Genomic DNA, 18,743 nt, shown 5'->3' on the forward strand with positions numbered 1-18,743 from the left:
CTTCCAAACCCACGACCACTACCATCTAGAAGAACAAGGACAGCAGATAGATGGGACACCACCAGCTGGAAGTCCCCCTACAAGCTACAAACGATTCTGTCTAGGGAATATGTCATAATTCCTTCACTGTTGCAGGATCAAAATCCTGGAACTCCCTCCCTAACAGCACTGTGGGTGTATCTACACCACATGGACTGCAGCGGTTCAAGAAGGCAGCTCACCACCACCTTCTCAAAGGCAACTAGGGATGGGCAATAAATGCTGGCCCAGCCAGCAAAGCCGTGAATGAATAAAACATATCTACCGCCTTTAAATTCCACAGTGCAAATTTTGCATTTAATGCATGCCAACATGATCAGAAGACAAACTTTCTGTGCATCAAAAGTCATGTAATTTCCTCAGAGGTGCAGAAGTCTTAAAGTGGTGAAGCAAGTAAGCCAAAGAATTAAAGAATCATAGCTCCTGTGTTGTCCATTAAGCAATAAATGTATTCTTTATTCTATTACTATCATTGCACGAAAAATACTTCAGGTGTACTTAATTATATTTATGGACTGTGCAAGTTTATGCCCCCAACCCAAACTCAGGGAGAATCCCACTGTCACAGCATCGTTTCATCATGTAATTCTCTAATTTAAAAGTTTAAATTGTGCTATGAATGGTTGGAATTGATAAGAACGTACGTTGGTAGTACAGAATGAGCGTAGAATATCACTGACTGGTCCACGTTGGTCACATAACTGATAATACTACATGGTTAGCTGGTACTAAGCAGATCTGGAGGCACAATTCTAGAAAAATACAACTCGCCATAGTGCCCCCTTTGCTCTCATGTGCTCTGCACAGTCCAGAGCACCTGTGCTCCCAGATTCCACTCCTTTCAAACTCCAGTACTGGCACTCTGAGCTTTTCAAAGGTCTTAGCCTTTGCTCATCTCTCTGCTCCGTCACAAATCCAATGATCCAAGCTCCTAGGCTGCCTGCACCTCAGAATATAAGCAATGTCACAAAGGAGATTTTCAAGTATCCATTTATTAATTTGCCAGAGAAAATTATCTTCAAACGGAAGATTCTCACACCTTCTAGTTATGGTTGCTAACTCTAATTTGACGCACTCTTGGAGATTTGGTCACGTGTTGTTTGATTACATAGCATTCGATCATGTGACACCACTCGTGATGCTTGATCATGTGACATTTTCCCACTATCTGTAAATGTTATTACATTGACCTTAGTTGAGCATCTCAATATCACCAAACCTGAAAGTGATTTTTTTTGTCATGAGCAGAATAATATAATTTATAAATCAACAGAAAAACAAAAGACTAGATGTAAGGATAAATAACCTTTAAGTAATAAAACCTGTTTCTGTGATGTTTCTACAATATCAAGCACAAGGAGAAACATCAAGTAAATAGTACTGATTCAACAAAAACACACTCAATATAAAAAAATTCCAACTGAAGTTTTTGTACAATTTTGTGACTTTTTACAAAACATAGCAAGTCTTAAAAATAAAACCAAAACTAAACTTAATTCAATTCACCAAAACCCACATGATATCGTGGAAACCCAACTTCAGAATGGTGAAACAGAAACAGAAAATGCTGGAAAAACTCAGGTCTAACTCAGGTCTTCAGAGCTCTGAAGAAGGGTCATATGGACTTGAAACGTTAACTCTGTTTCTCTCTCCACAGGTGCTGCCAGACCTGCTGAGCTTTTCCGGCATTTTCTGTTTTTGTTTCAGATTTCCAGCATCCACATTATTTTGCCTTTATTCCAGAATGATGAGGCTCAGGCCTCAGAAAGAAGCAACAAAGCTGCCCAACTACCATAATAATATGGATGAAACAACAGCGCCCATCACAGGCCGACATGAACACATCCTCTACCAGTCTAGGTTTCTCTCTCCCTCTCCCAGTTTGTGTTTCTCCCTCTCTTTCTCCCCCAGATGTTTTCCCAGGAGTTTTCAGACAATTTATTTTGGCCCTGAAGCCATCATCATCATAGCTAGCAATTAAGCTGAGAAGGGGGAGGCGATGGACTAGTGATTCAGAGACCCAGGGTAATGCTCTGGGGACCGGGGTTCGAATCCCACCAATGGATTTGAAATTGAATTCAATATATCTGTAATTAAAGGTCTAATGATGGCCATGAAACCATTGTGAAAACTAATGCCCTAGGAAAGGAAATCTGTCCTCCTCCTTACCTAGCCTACATAACCCACAGCAATTTGGGTGACTTTACACTCAGTTGTAACAAGCCGCTTCAAGGGAGAAGGCAGGAAATTGGGGTTGAGGCCGAAATGAAATCAGTCATGACCGTAATGAATGGCGGGGCAGTCTCGAGGGGCTCAATTGCCTATTCCTGCTCCTAATTCCTATGTTCTTATGTATGTTCTAGGGATGGGCAGTAATCCACATCCCGTGAGTGAATAAAATAAAGCTGTGAATAACAGGGGCACCAGCTGGACTCAGACAATGTGATTTGATTGCAAGTCACAGCAGCCACCAGGGTACTGCACACACTTGAACCACGCATCTGGGGCCCATTACTCCTGCGTTGCCAGCAGCAGCACTCGGGAAACCAATTATCCATGCCGGTAGACGCCCTCCCAAAGCGGAAGGGTTGGGAATTCTATCTTGGCTGTTGAGCTGTAGATTTACAAAAAAAGACAGGTCTTGGGGGGAAAAAAAATCCCTTTCCAATTTTGCCTTTCCTTTCAAAACTCTGCCGCAGCCTACAAGTTTCTGTAATTGTGGCTGTGAGCCTACAGTCCATTCTGGAATTTCTTTTGCTGCCAGTGTTGTAAAATAAGCCAAACTGCACAGAGCAAGATCCCATAAAAAGCAATGAGGTAGATGACCAGATAAACTTTTTTTTTTAAAAAGTGGTCTTATTTGAGGGTGAGGGATAAATTTTGGCCAGAACACTGGAAGATGACCCCCTGCTCTCGTTCAAATAGTGTCATGGCGTCTGCCTGTCTCATCTGAAAGTCAGCACCTCCAATAACGCGGCACTCCCTCAGTAGTGCACTGAAGTGTCAACCTAGATTGTGTGTTCAGGTCTGCCAGGTTGAACTAGATGCAGTTTCCCTCCGATAACCAAGATTATTTCTGTTCATTTTTCGCTGATGCTTACACAATGAGCTCATTAACTATCATACAATTGTGCTGTTTTATATTAGTCTTGTTTTATTATAAACTGGAAAGATAACTTTACCAGTAAGCTCATTTATTTTGATAAAAGAAACGAGCTGCATACTTAGCACAGTAACACCATGGATTAGGCACAGGTTTGCTTTTCCAGCAGACCTTCACCAAACTTAAAAACGCTGGGCCAGAAGTCACTGCAGCCAATGACTGAACAGCACCTGCTGTTCATTAGACTTTCTTTTACCTGATTAATTTCCATGAACCTTGGAATAGGAAGTTGCTGATCATAGGAAAGGAGAACGGCATTGTGCCCTCTCAAGAACATCTAGGATGAGTGAAAAGGACATGCAATTGCATCTCCTTAACCAATCAGAGTGAAGGATTGAACAGCACAGAGTCTGAAGCAAGAAACTTAAATGAGCATAGTGAGTTCAATGTCAAAGCAGGTACAGAAATCAAAATAACGAGAAATTGAATGGAGAGAGAGAGAAAGAGAAGATAGAAAAAGGAAAAGTGAAAGAATGAGGCGCCAGATTTGCAATTCTTAATTTTCAGGGCTAGAGGTTGATGTTCAGTAATTAAGATGCTTCACACTATTAAAGAAGGGTACTTCGACTGAAGTGGACAAACCCAAATTTTCTGTGACAAGTTTATATGTAATTACAGTGCAAATACAGGAACTTAATGGCAATGAATGCATCTGAAGGATGAACCAGATAGTGAGATGTCGTTTTCATGAAGCTAATGGTAGGGCGGCATAACATGAACAGCAGCTTCTGGATTTTTGTATTTAAATGCACATCTGTCAACACCTTAAGGAGAGGCAGTGGTATTGTCACTGGACTGGTAATCCAGAGGCCCAGGGTAATGCTCTGGGAACCTGGGTTCAAATCCCACCAGGCATTCATAAAAATTAGGTGTCAACCTGGTGAAGCTATAACACAGGATGACTTGCATGCAAACAGCAAATGGAGCAATTGTTAGACAGAGCTAAGTGATTCCACAACCAATGGATCAGATCTAAGCTGTACACAACAAAAACAGAATTACCTGGGAAAACTCAGCAGGTCTGGCAGCATCGGTGGAGAAGAAAAGAGTTGACGTTTCGAGTCCTCATGACCCTGCAGCAGAACTGGGTGAATCCAAGGAGAGGGGTGAAATATAAGCTGGTTTAAGGTGGGGGGTGGTGTGGTTGTAGGGACAAGCAAGCTGTGATAGGAGCAGATAATCAAAAGATGTCACAGACAAAAGAACAAAAGAACACAGAGGTGTTGAAGTTGGTGATATTATCTAAACGAATGTGCTAATTAAGAATGGATGGTAGGGCACTCAAGGTACAGCTCTAGTTGGGGTGGGGGGGGCATAAAAGATTTAAAAATAATGGAAATAGGTGGGAAAAGAAAAATCTATATAAATTATTGGAAAAAAACAAATGGAAGGGGGAAGAAACAGAAAGGGGGTGGGGATGGAGGAGGGAGGTCAAGATCTAAAGTTGTTGAATTCAATATTCAGTCCGGAAGGCTGTAAAGTGCCTAGTCGGAAGATGAGGTGCTGTTCCTCCAGTTTGCGTTGGGCTTCACTGGAACAATGCAGCAAGCCAAGGACAGACATGTGGGCAAGAGAGCAGGGTGGAGTGTTAAAATGGCAAGCGACAGGGAGGTTTGGGTCATTCTTGCGGACAGTCCGCTGGTGTTCTGCAAAGCAGTCACCCAGTTTATGTTTGGTCTCTCCGATGTAGAGGAGACCGCATTGGGAGCAACGAATGCAGTAGACTAAGTTGGGGGAAATGCAAGTGAAATGCTGCTTCACTTGAAAGGAGTGTTTGGGCCCTTGGACGGTGAGGAGAGAGGAAGTGAAGGGGCAGGTCTTGCATCTTTTGCGTGGCAATGGGGAGGTGCCATAGGTGGGAGTTGAGGAGTAGGGGGTGATGGAGGAGTGGACCAGGGTGTCCCAGAGGGAACGATCCCTATGGAATGCCGCCGGGGGGGGGTGAAGGGAAGATGTGTTTGGCGGTGGCATCATTCTGGAGTTGGCGGAAATGGCGGAGGATGATCCTTTGAATGCGGAGGCTGGTGGGGTGATAAGTGAGGACAAGGGGCACCCTATCATGTTTCTGGGAGGGAGGAGAAGGCATGAGGGCGGATGCGCGGGAGATGGGCCGGACACGGTTGAGGGCCCTGTCAACAACCGTGGGTGGAAAACCTTGGTTAAGGAAGAAGGAGGACATGTCAGAGGAACTATTTTTGAAGGTAGCATCATCAGAACAGATGCGACGGAGGCGAAGGAACTGAGAATGGGATGGAGTCCTTACAGGAAGCGGGGTGCCAGGCAATGACCATCTCCAACAAGAGAGAATCTAACCATCGCTCCTTAACATTCAATGGCATTACCATCACTGAATTTCCCCATTATCAACATCCTGGGGGTTACCATTGACCAGAAACTGAATTGGATGAGCCATATAAATACTGTGGCTACAACAGCAGGTCAGAGGCAAGGAATTCTGTGACGAGTAACTCACCTCCTGATTCCCCAAAGCCTGTCTACCAACTACAAGGCGCAGGTCAGGAGTGTGATGGTATGCTCTCCACTTGCCTTGATAAGTGCAACTCCAACAGCACTCAAGAAGATTGACACCATCCAGGACAAAACAGACCACTTAATTGGCACCCCTTCCACAAACACTCACTCCCTCCACCACCAAAGCACAGTGGCAGCAGTGTGTACCATCTACAAGATGCAGTGCAGAAACTCACCAACACTCCTTAGGCAGCACTTTCCAAACCCATGACCACTGCCATCTAGAAGGACAAGGGCCGCAGACACATGGGTACACCACCACCTGCAGGTTCTCCTTCAAGCCACTCACCATCCTGACTTGGAAACATATCGCCGTTCCTTCACTGTCGCTGGGTCAAAATCCTGGAACTCCCTCCCTAACAGCACTGTGGTTGTACCTATTCTACATGGGCCACAGTGGTTCAAGGAGGCAGCTCACCACCACCATCTCCAGGGCAACTAGAGGTGGGGAATAAATATTGGCGTAGCCAGTGATGCACACATCCCATAAATGAGTTAAAAAAAGGTTTGTGTATAAACAGTGAGTACCGCTAGCTGCACTAGTATTCTGACAGTAATTTATGCCCTGTTCTTCCTTTTTTTTTCAATAGAAAAGAGAATGCTAAATAAAAACCTTTCATGCAATGGCCTCGGTCTTAGTTCCAGATTATCTGCTGCCCATGATCATGGGAAAATTTGCAGGATAGGGAAACATTTACAAGAAGTGCATGAGGCACATCTCAACCTCTTAAATTTCCCATGTTGCTCTGTTTTCCCTTTTGTCTGCTCATACACTGTAGACCAGCAATTAATCAGCTTTCAAACCCAATTAATGGCTCTCAATGGAGACAGGACTGATTCCTTTTTTTTAAAGCAGCAACTTTAAATGTTGAACTCTAAGCCTTGCCACTGTTTCTTTAATTTTGTAATACAAAAACTTTAGGATACAACAATCCAATAAACCATCGGCAGGAAAAATAAACTAAGTGACAGGTATTTTGCAATGACTTGTTGGCAATTGTTCCAATTATAATGCAGGGAGAGCCTTCATACTGAGAGACAGAACAACGTCTCAGCCCATTCTTTCCTGGGCACTGCTGTTATCGTGTATATGTCAAACCCACACTCTGAACTCCCAGTGAAGCATCCTTAATTAATAACTTGCCGGCACAGAAGGGGGGCAATAAGATTTAGATTAATTCTGCAACTGGGAATATAGTCTGAACTCATTTATGGTATAACCTTATGCTTTTTTTTTGCACTTAAGGTTATGTATCTAGCCCAATGAAACCACATACATGGTTACAATTGCTCTGATCACTGTTGGAGGTATCCAGAAGAAAGTGGTCACCTTCTACACACCACGTGAAGCACCTGCATTATTAAAGAGCTATGGGAAGTAGTGACTAGCAGCTAGGCTCATGTGATGAATGCCCAGCTAACCAAATGTCTGTGCATGGAGAGACCAGTCAAGACTGACATTATCAGGCCACTAGAAACTAATTTTAACTGCCTTATCATTATTCTAAATGAAACCATCATGTTTCTCATGTGAATTAAGTTTTATTTTATGGCATTCAGCAGAAGGGTTACATTTGAATCTATGAGATTAGGCAATCTTTGGAAATATAGCAACATCTCCTGGGTTAGTTGTGGACTAATCAGTCTTATCTTTCTCTCAAATACTAAATGACCTGTGGCAATCTTCCCAGACAAAAGGCATTTCCCATATCATATGATTTGGTACATATACATTTGCACCTTTCTTGTTATTCCATTGCTCATCCATCTATAATTCAATTTCAAAAATAAAATGGATGGTGTAAGAAAATTTTGAATCCCTCTCAATGTTACGGCCTGTCAATACATTTTGTTCATTAGATTTGTTTTGGGGATGAGGGGATTCTCCCATTAGGGAAAAACTGAACAGACTAGGCCTATATTCCCTAAAGTTTAAAATACTGCAAAGTAATCTAAATTAAACATACAGGGGGAAAATGTGTTCGTTTAGTGCATGCAGATTACATTAATTCCCTGGGGCAAGTACTGCCATGGGTCACTAACAGTGTGGCCTGCGCAGTGGTTTTCAAAGGTCTTCAACGGAGGAACACCACGTGGGCCCTGCAGGCAGCAAGCCTGCAGTGCTCTCCATGAAGTGCCACTTACATGAACTACCACTTCCCCATTGATTTCTTAATGAGCTTGACACAGACAATGCTGAGAGGACGTTTCCCCTGGCTGGGAAGTCTAGAACTAGAGCTGACTGTCTCAGAGTAAGGGGTTGGCAATTTAGGACTGTGATGAGGAGAAATTTCTTCACTCAATGGGTTATGAATATTTATCATTCTCTAAACCAGAGGGCTGTGGATGCTCATTGCGTACATTCAAGACAGAGATCAACAGATGAGTGTTAAAGGAATTAAAGGATATGGGGAAAGTACAGGAAGGGGGAGTAGAGGTAGAGCAATCAAGGTCTTATTGATTGATGGAGCAAGCTCAAAGGCTAAACTGCCTACTACTGTTCTCATTTCCTATGTTCTAATATAATTTTACCCCAGCAGAAGTTAGTTGGGCCAGTTCCATGGTGTCCAATGCTTACTTCAGAATCCTCCAACTCTACAGCAGTGTTCATTTTTTGTTTTAAGGGTCAGCGCAGTGCCTGCTTAAATCATGCTTCCCACTGGTGCTTTTAAATAGCAGGCTCTGTGTGTTTATTTTGAAGTGCACAGTTGTATGGAGGCTAGCAGGCTGGATTACTGGGGGTGACTGCATGCCTCCTGTCTCCCTCTCTGTAGCTTGAGAATCTAAGGTGGGCTTTAGGAAGGGTATTTGGTGGACTCTTCTGACACAGAGCCCCTGTGGTGTGAAGAGAAAGCCGAGCCAGTAGCTCAGCTGCACAGGGTGTCTTGATACTGCGGGATGACAGGCAAGTGGAGAAGGCAAAACTATTCAAGTCCAGAGCAGCACTGGGTTGGGAACTGTGGAGAGGTTACCCCAACATGGCATGATTTTGCTATAAAAATATTTTCTGATATTTTAGTTTTTTAAAATAAAAAGCGTATGAGACTTGACTCCTCAATACTGTGGGCTTTTCATCTCTGAGGGAGTTTTCCTTAATAGGTGCTGCTCTAAGTAATCATTGCTGAAGCATCCATAAATTTTTAAGTCAGTGTTTATTCCCAATGCAATTGATTTAATAGAGAATCCTGAAATAACGACAGCCAAAGGCAGTAAATTTTATTTGTCCGTGTAAAATCATTGCTCTACATTACACTAAACTATAAATAGCTACCTGGGATTAATGCCCTGTTTTCATTAAAAATTACAGCAAACGAGGTTGCTCTGTTCCATTAGAGATTTATTGTTTTTAAATATAGTTTCTATACCTCTTTCATGCATTTTATTTGGCTGACAGGACCAGTTTAACTCCTGCAGTAATATTCAATGTTCCACCTGTAACAGAGCACCCTTGCTTTTTAAGTGTTAATGAAGTTTCACAGGGTGAAAACTTTCCCCCTATCCCCCCAACCCCTCCCTGCAGAAATTTTACCCCTTTGCATTTTTTAGATGATGTGGACCCTTTGTTGGGGCAAGGTTTGAAAGGCAACAGGCATTCTCTAACATCACCATCCCTGCCATTATTCTTGCATGAACCTCAATGGTGGAAGTGGTCAATTCAACCACGAGAGGGTTAACATAACTTTAGACCTGCCTGGTTTGTATTCATCTGCTCACTAAATAAACAAACCATCATGGGAGCCTTCCTTTGGTGGGCGTTTTGGATTCAATTCATGGTATCACTGGAAATCAGAATGGCTTTATTATGATCAGAATTATTCCATGCAATTTCCTGAAGAGCTATATGAAGTGGAAATAAATTGTTAACTGAGATTTCTGTGTTGAACCATGACATTATGCAAAAATCACAGTCTATACTTTTGTTACCAAAAGAGCAAAATTAACTCTTTTTTTTTGTAGACATACAGGTGTACTCAGTCATATTGAATACGTAACAGTTCTATAGTATAAAGGAAAGGAATTAATGTATGGAGGTCCTCTCTGTTAAACCACTATTTATGTTGGGTTTTTTAACAAGTTACTTTTACAGGCCAGGAGCAGGCTTTTTCAGCATCTCACATCTTGCTCCCATGTGGGGACTTGCACATGGATGAGCTCACACTTGTCTGGATGAGTGCAGCTCCAACAACACTCAAGAAGCTCAACAGCATCCAGGACAAAGCAGCCCACTTGATTGGCACCCCTTCCACAAGTATTCATTCCCTCCACCACCGATGCACAGTGGCTGCAGTGTATATCATCTACAAGATGCAGTAACCCACCATGACTCCTTCAACAGCACCTTCCAAACCCACGGCCAGTACCATCTAGAAGGATAAGGGCAGCAGACACACAAGAGGACACATGGGAACACCACCACCTGGAAGTTCCCTCCAAGCCACTCACCATCCTGACTTGGAAATATATCGCCGTTCCTTCACTGTCTCTGGGTCAAAATCCTGGGACTCCCTTCCTAACAGTATTGTGGGTGTACATACACTACATGGACTGCAGCGGTTCAAGAAGGCAGCTCACCACCACATTCTCAAAGGCAATTAGGGATGGGCAATAAATCGTCTAGTCAGCGATGCCCACATCCCATGAACGAATAAATAAAAATAAAATGAAATGAAATGGTGTATTCTTTGCACATCCTCAATGTGCATGAGTATTCTGATGGTAGGGTACTGAAAGAAACAGGACACGTAGACACAGTCGGATTTGCATGTGGGCATGAGAACAAGCTGAGAATACATTAATAGGTATTATTTATATAGCCAATCTTGTGCCAAAAATGGAGTCCCTCATGCCTCGCCTACAAATTGAAGTGTAACAGGGCATGGTTTTATGTTCATAGTGTATTTCATGCATATCACCTGTTCCTACTTTACAACAGAAGTACTTCAATGCCTGTAAAGTGTTTTGGGAAGTCCTTAGGTCATGAAAGGTGCAAGTTAGTTTTTTTGTTAACTATAAATTTCACACGCATATTCTTTACAGAGTGAAGTTTTGTCAGATTTCACCTTTATGTGCATCAATGTGTACATTGAAACATCATGAGAATGTGGAAGGTGCTATTTTAATGCCAGCCTTCCCTTGATTAATTGTATTGCAACTGTAATAATTCTGTAGAATTTGGTGAAAATCTTCTGTCCCAAAAAGCAGAGAACAACAAAAAATTAATTCCCTCCCTGGCAACTTCTCTTTTCTCTCTCCCAGAAAATCTTTCAACAGTTTGGCATGTCGTTGTACTGGAGACAATGTTAAATATTCTTTGTTATTGTGACAGGAAGTGAAATTACATAAAGTATACAGCCCAGAAAAATGCCATTCAATGCAACCAGCCAATGCAGATGTTTTAACTTCAATTGAGCCACCTCCCATCCTTCCTCATCTAACTCTATCAGCATGACCTAACATTCCTTCGCCCTCCCATGCTTATACAGACTCCAACCAAGTTTTCATAATCAGGAATATGTAATGAGATATAGGTAACTGGAGTATTGAAACACAGATATTACATTTCCTCAGTAAACCACATTAGCATTTTTGAAACAATTCCTGATGCCTGCAGATCGACAGCAAACAATTGAAAGATAATTCAATGCACCTACTTACTGCTTCAATTTTGTCAGGGTTGGACAACAGTGCTACTCCCATGCCACCCTATGTAAATAAGAAGGAAAACAAAAAGATTAGCTGGAGTCAAAGCTGCTTAATCTGAAAGAGACTATATCATAAGTAGTAAGCAACCAGAGTAATAACCTCCTCATTCCAAACAGCAATATGAAGTGTAAGTGCCTCAGGAGATGCCAAGTTTTTGCTAAAGAAGTTGTTTCTGTAAAACATCTTGGGTCAATGAGGCATTTTGCTCTGTTAAAGGTGCTATGTAAATGCAACTTCTTGTTGTTTAATTACATGCCTCCACAGGCAAAGTGGTATTATTAAATGTTAAATAATAAGGTGCAACCTCAGTTGTTTGCCTTACACTGGAATGCAACTAGTAAGCAAAGAGAGGGTCTTAAATCTAAATCTCAAGCATCAGAATCGGTGTAAACCTCGTTGTTGGACTGGGTCCCATTGGCATTTATTTTATAAAGGCAAAATCTTGTTCTCGGGATTTAAATTTCTACACCATAAAGCAGGTTACGATGCCAACAGTAAATAACTGAACATAACAGCACGAGTTGGAGTGACACATCTGACCACACAGTTCAGCATCATTTTTCACCTACAAAGTCATAATTTATGGTCTGTTCATACTCTCAGTTTTCTCCTTACACTTCAAATACCAAATTCAATACCAAAGTATGCAGAATCATTTAGATTCATGCTGAAATAAATTGACAACATTGGTGTTTTTATTTCACTGGTGGGAAAAGCCATATCTGAACTGCACAGCAAGGCGTTCATAATGTGTCAGTGCTGCAAGCTGCCCAAAGTGCAACTTTCTATCACAGAACCACAGTGCAGAAGAGGCCCTTCAGCCCATCGAGTCTGCACCAATATGTGAGAAACACCTGACCTACCTAATCCCATTTACCAGTGCTTGGCTCATAGCCTTGAATGTTAAGACGTGCCAAGTGCTCATCCAGGTACTTTTTAAAGGATGTGAGGCAACCCGCCTCCACCACCCTCCCAAGCAGCGCATTCCAGACCGTCACCGCGCTCTGGGTAAAAAAGTTTTTCCTCGCGTCCCCCTAAACCTCCTGCCCCTCATCTTGAACTTGTGTCCCCTCATGACTAACCCTTCAACTAAGGGGAGCAACTGCTCCCTATCCACGCCTCTCATAATCTTGTACCTCAAACAGGTCGCCCCTCAGTCTTCTCTGCTCCAACTAAAACCATAAGACATAGGAGCAGAAATTTGGCCATTCAGCCCATCGAGTCTGCTCTGCCATTCAATCATGGCTGATAAGTTTCTCAACCCCATTCTACTGCCTTCTCCCCGTAACCTTCGATCCCCTTACCAATCAAGAACCTATCTCGGTTCAACCCAAGTCCATCCAACCTCCCTTCATAACTTAAATGTTTCATCCCAGACAACATCCTGGGGAATCTCCTCTGTACCCCCTCCAGTGCAATCACATCCTTCCTATAATGTGGCGACCAGAACTGCACACAGTACTCCCGCTGTGGCCTCACCAAGGTTCTATAACTCCAACATGATCTCCCTACTTTTGTAATCTATACCTCGATTGATAATGGCAAGTGTCCCATATGCCTTTTTCACCACCCCACTAACATGCCCCTCCGCCTTCAGAGATCTATGGATACACACGCCAAGGTCCCTTTGTTCCTCAGAACTTCCTAGTGTCATGCTATTCATTAAATACTTCCTTGTATCACCTCACACTTTTCAGGGTTAAATTCCATCTGCCACTTATCTGCCCATTTGACCATCCCGTCTATGTCTTCCTGTAGCCCAAGACACTCAAACCTCACTGTTAACCACCCGGCCAATCTTTGTGTCATCCGCACACTTACTAATCCTACCCCCCACATAGTCATCTATGTCGTTTATATAAATGACGAATAATAGGGGACCCAGCACAGATCCCTGTGGTACACCACTGGACGCTGGCTTCCAGTCATAAAGCAGCCTTCTGTCATCACACTCTGTCTCCTACAACTAAGCCAATTTTGAATCCACCTTATAAAATTACCCTGTATCCCATTTGCATTTGCCTTCTTTATAAGTCTCCCATGTGGGACCTTGTCAAAGGCTTTGCTGAAATCCATATAAACTACATCAACTGCACTACACTCATCTACACACCTGGTCACCTCCTCAAAAAATTGAATCAAATTTGTTAGGCATGACTTCCCTCTGACAAAGCCATGCGGACTATCCTTGATCAAACCTTGCCTCTCCAAGTGGAGATAGGTTCTCTCCTTCAGAATTTTCTACAATAGTTTCCCTACCACTGACGTGAGACTCACTGGCCTATAGTTCCCTGGCTTATCTCTACAACCCTTCTTAAATAGTGGAACTACATTAGCTGTTCTCCAGTCCTCTGGCACCTCCGCCGTGGCCAGAGAGGAATTAAAAATTTGGGTCAGAGCCCCTGCGATCTCCTCCCTTGCCTCCCTCAGCAGTCTGGGACACAAATCATCTGGACCTGGAGATCTGTCCACTTTTAAGCCTGCCAACATCTCCAAAACCTTGTCACTCCCTATATCAATTTGCTCAAGAACCTCGCAGTCTCTCTCCTCAAGTTCGATACCTTCATTCTCATTCTCTTGGGTGAAGACGGATGTGAAGTATTTGTTCAACATCCTACTGATGTCCTCTGGCTCCACCCACAGATTGCCCCCTTGGTCCCTAATGGGCCCTACTCTTTCCCTGGTTATCCTCTTCCCATTGATATACTTATAGAATATCTTGGGATTTTCCCTACTTTTACTAGCCAGAGCTTTCTCATAGCCCCTTTGCTCTCCTAATTGCTTTCTTAAGCTCCACCCTGCACTTTCTGTACTTCATTAATGCCTCCACTGATTTGCTTCCCTTGTATCTGCTAAAACTATTTGACATTAACTGAATAAAATTACCGAGAATACACAGATTTGCTCAGTGGACTTTTACCAATAGTCTTAGTCTTAGCACACTGAGAAGTATTTAGTAAATGTTGTCCAATCGCGGAATCACATCCAATGTCGGACACTGTGTTTTGAGTCACGGACAGGCTGGTTGGGTAGGGTCTGTGCCCTGCCCATTTGAACAGCGGCTGGGACATGCTGTTTGATACGATCCACCAGTCTTTGGGACATACAGCCTACATACCTAGCATCACACTCAGTGTGGTGAGTCTAACATTGTACAGAACTTGAGAATTGCTAAAAAAAGAGACGTTGAAGCTTTTCATCTTGCATTCATCAGGACACTTCGTAAGAATACCAATATGAGGGGAAAACAACAATTTGTACTGTATGTGAAGAGAGTGCTGATTGTTTGGCAAGTGGGCTCTGATTTGTAGAGGCGTTGCCAGCGTAATACGGCCTACCACAAATGAGTAATGTGAAATATGAATTTCAGTGCCAGTGTGATGCTAGGTATGTAGGCTGTATGCCCCAAAGACTGGCGGATTGTATCAAACAGCATGTACTAGCTGCTGTTCACAATGGGCAAGGTATAGGCTGTACCCAACCAGTCCGTCTGTGACTCAAAACACAGTGCCCACATTAGATGTGATTCTGCGATTGGACAACATTTGCTAAATAACTCTCAATGTGCTAAGAATTATACTGACAACCAATTTAAGATTGTCAGTTGGGCTCACAGTGTGGCACATCTGCATGTACTGGAAGCTACATATATTAGACAGAGCCCTGTTCTTTGCAGACAGAAAGCACATGTACACATTGCGCCTGTTTCAGATAAACAAAATAAGTGACAGCCATTCACTGGCTCATTCCTTATGGCTATGCCTTGGTTAATCAGGGTCAAGCTGCCTGGTTTAAATTTCGAACAATGTTTGGCAGTTAACTGTCAGTCATCATCATTGGTGCATTCTCCATGGCAACGTCCCTACCAGAGTCTATTTGCTAACCAATCAGCACTCTCTTCACATAGAGCATAATTGTTGTTTTCCCCACATTTTGGTATTTTTGTGAAGTGTCCTGATGAGTGCAAGATGAAAAGCTTTGACATGTCTCTTTTTTTCAGCAGCACTTTTACTATTTATTAGTAGTTCCAATTCCTCAAATTCTACCAATTCCATTAAGAATTATTGAAGTTAAAAACAGGCAAAAATCCCTTAATGCTTTCTGAGTAGATCTCATTTTTTGAGGAATTGAATTAATTAATCTGCTTGAAAGTGGGCATGAATAAATTGTAAAAGTGCCAATTAATTCCTATTGCTTATCATGAAACACAAGTTTCAGGAATCTCAATTATTGTCAATAGGAATACAATGGCCAGTTCTGATTGGATTCATAAGAAAATGGTTAAAGTTAGCACTTGAATACCATATTAAACAAAACACATCTCTGTAGCTATCATAATTAATCTCTAACAACAAATTTAAAATAATTTTGAAAGCACGACCACAGTTTAACGCTATGTTAATTATTGTTACCTATTGCAATTGCAAAGTCTAATTTGAGATATCCATTATTAGATCAAGATTAAACCGATTATAAATCCATCTTTGAGCTGTCAAAAGCAAAGCTGTTGTCCTATATTTGAAAATTAAAGAATGACACTGTAATTTCCCATCTCATTAACAATTAGCTCTTCTATCAAATTGAAGGTACCTCTTGCTGCTAAGAATTATTTAAGATGAGGAAGCGCTATCCTAGGGAATCATGGTTTTTCCCACTCCATTACCTTTGCCTCATTCAAGACCAAATTTTAGAACCTGAAGTTGCTGACATTAACAAAAAGGGCAGAGCTTTCATGGGTGTTAGCACTTTGATACCAGTTTCTCAACACAGCTCTGTCACATTATTAACAAAAACAAAGACATTAGAATTCATTTATGAAGTTCAGTTAAGAAACAAGTAACATTTCCCACTGAATTCCCACTGAGTACATAACATTTAAAATGTGCCAACTCCAGCCCTCGAAGGAATGTTTCCAAGTGTGCTCAACAGGGATCAAGGACCACATGGTAGCTCCGTGAAAGGGAAATTCAAGTTCACTATCTGTGTGACAGGCTACAAACCCTTGACTATATTCTGTTGAGTTATGGGCCTTGCTATAAAATATACTAAGTGCTTGGGGTACAAAGGTCAGCTTATGAGGATGGAATGCATTGATTTACACCCTCATGCATTGATGTTTATTGCCATATATTCTTATTCATTTCAAGGATAAATGCTTTACCTGCCAGCCTGATTATACGGCAATTGTTTCTAAATATGTGAAAATGCATTGTAAACCAGTCAACATGTCACAATAATTTAAAGACCACTCTGAGCTCCCTCACTTTCCTCAGCAAGATGCCAGGATGCACTCAGCTCTTTCTCAAAGAAAAGAAGTGGAAATCAGGAGCTCAGCAAAATGCCAGGTCCAACATGTTTTGATGATGTTATTAAGTTTTAATAGTTTCATTAATAGTTCAGTGATGATACTGAATAGTACAGAACAACAGTATTAAAAACAAAAAGAGCTGGAAATTTTCAGCAGGTCTGTGAAGAGAGAAACAGAATTAACGCTATAAATGGGATATGACTTCTTCAGAACTGAATTCTAAGTTCTGAAGAAGTCATATTTGACTTGAAACATTAACTCTGTTTTTCTCTCCACAGATGCTATCAGTCTGCTCAGTGTTCCAGTACATGGCGTTTATTTCAGATTTTCACCACCTGCAGTATTTTGCTTTTATTTTAATACAGAACAAGAGGTCCAGGGTCCAATTGCGGTTTTACGCTCAGTTTTTTTTATCTCAGCAAAGTCAGCAGAGGGAATGTAATAATGTGTCTGAGGTAGGAAGGAAAAATGAATCATCCACTTCTTGAACAGTATCCTGTCTGACCTGTTATTCTGATCCCAAACCTATCAAAGTCCGAAACTAGACACAAATACTTTTTTTTGATAATAGGTTGACTGACAGAATGCAGCATTCCATGTGTCTGCTTCCTACCTACGAACCCAGTATCCCAGCAGTCTCTCTTTATAAATGCTCTACGTACTTACTTAAGCAACGCCCTTCACTTGTGTATCTTAATCCAATTAACATTTCATTAACGTGACCCATCCTGAAATGTGCACATGTGCATGTCTGATAAATACAAGGAGAGCAGAGTTTTCCCTTTTGAGCCCAATCAGGAAATTGCACCCAAAATGCTTACCTGAAACTGAAATTGCACTGTTAACACTAAAATTAATTTACATAATCACAAAACATAAAATTTTCCATGAACCAGCACAATAATTGTTTCTTTTTATGAAAAAATATTCCTTGCTGTATTTATGAGTGATAATCCAATGTAGTTTTATTAACACAGCTGAAAATAGCTTATCACAAAAAGGCATTTTATAAGGTTCAAAAACAAAAATAGCTGGAAAAACTCAGCAGGTCTGACAGCACCTGTGGAGAGGAAGACTGTTAATGTTTCGAGTCCGTATGACTTTTCATCAGAACTTTTTATAAGGGTGTTTGGTCCTTCTCCCATGAGTAATCCAATTTAAAATCATTGAAAATGACTTCAATAAAAACTATACTGAACTGTTAAAAAGTTTCATTGGTGCATACCAGTCAGCTTTCTTGTAAATTAAATATTATCTGATAGGAAAACTTTAAAATGTGCATACGAGTACCTGCATATCTAAGAAAATGAGTACAATCAGAAGAGCATTCCCGAGACTGCGCATTTGGCAGAATTTTGCATCTTTGACCCAGTGGTATGGCCAATTTTGTGGGTGGGGCCAGAGTCAGGTGAAATTAATCTTGAACCAGTGCCAAAGATCATTCAACACACCAAGAGTATGCACTTTTGTACATAATTCACTTACATTTAAGATTCCCCAGTCTTTTGCACAGTCAATTCCACCTGGATTATGTCAATATAACTAGCAAAAGCTTGGCCTCGATATTTGTATCCCATTGGCACTATGCTTGACGAAAATATTTGCAAATATTGCAAAGGGAACACTGGACATCGTACAATACATTGCTATAAACTGTCACAGTAACTGATTACGAATTAGAAGACATTTTATTACTTTTGATCCTTCTATTGGTCGAGGCATAGAATGATACAGCTGTATCTGTGCCAACCTTTTGAAACAGCTAGGATCTAACCAGTGTTTTATAGAAGGTTAGCACAAGTTCCTTGTTTTTGCACACTATGCCTTTATTTAGAAAGGCAAGAATCCCATATGCCTTTTATACAACCTTCTCAACTTGTTCTGCCACTTCAAAAGCCTGTGTGCATAAATCCCATGTCTCTGTGTTCCTGCACTTCTTTTAAAATTGCACCATTGCATTTATATTGGCACTCCTCATTATTGCCACAAAATGAAACT

At 41.6% G+C, this 18,743-nt stretch overlaps 1 protein-coding gene across 3 annotated transcripts in view; it reads right to left on the minus strand.

The window, feature by feature from the left end:
* The window catches only part of dus2 (dihydrouridine synthase 2), a 115,506-nt gene that overhangs the window by 64,314 nt on the left and 32,449 nt on the right, over positions 1–18,743 (minus strand). For all 3 annotated transcript variants that reach the window (XR_005943557.1, XM_041191904.1, XM_041191903.1), the window contains exon 7: positions 11,390–11,437. Coding sequence is in view for 2 of the 3 variants with exons in the window: in XM_041191904.1 (XP_041047838.1) it covers positions 11,390–11,437 (48 nt within the window). In the remaining variant the exon portion in view is untranslated. The remainder of the gene's footprint in view (positions 1–11,389; positions 11,438–18,743) is intronic.

This window comes from Carcharodon carcharias, chromosome 7 (genome assembly GCF_017639515.1).
Source record: "Carcharodon carcharias isolate sCarCar2 chromosome 7, sCarCar2.pri, whole genome shotgun sequence".
In the NCBI taxonomy this organism is placed as follows: domain Eukaryota; kingdom Metazoa; phylum Chordata; class Chondrichthyes; order Lamniformes; family Lamnidae; genus Carcharodon; species Carcharodon carcharias.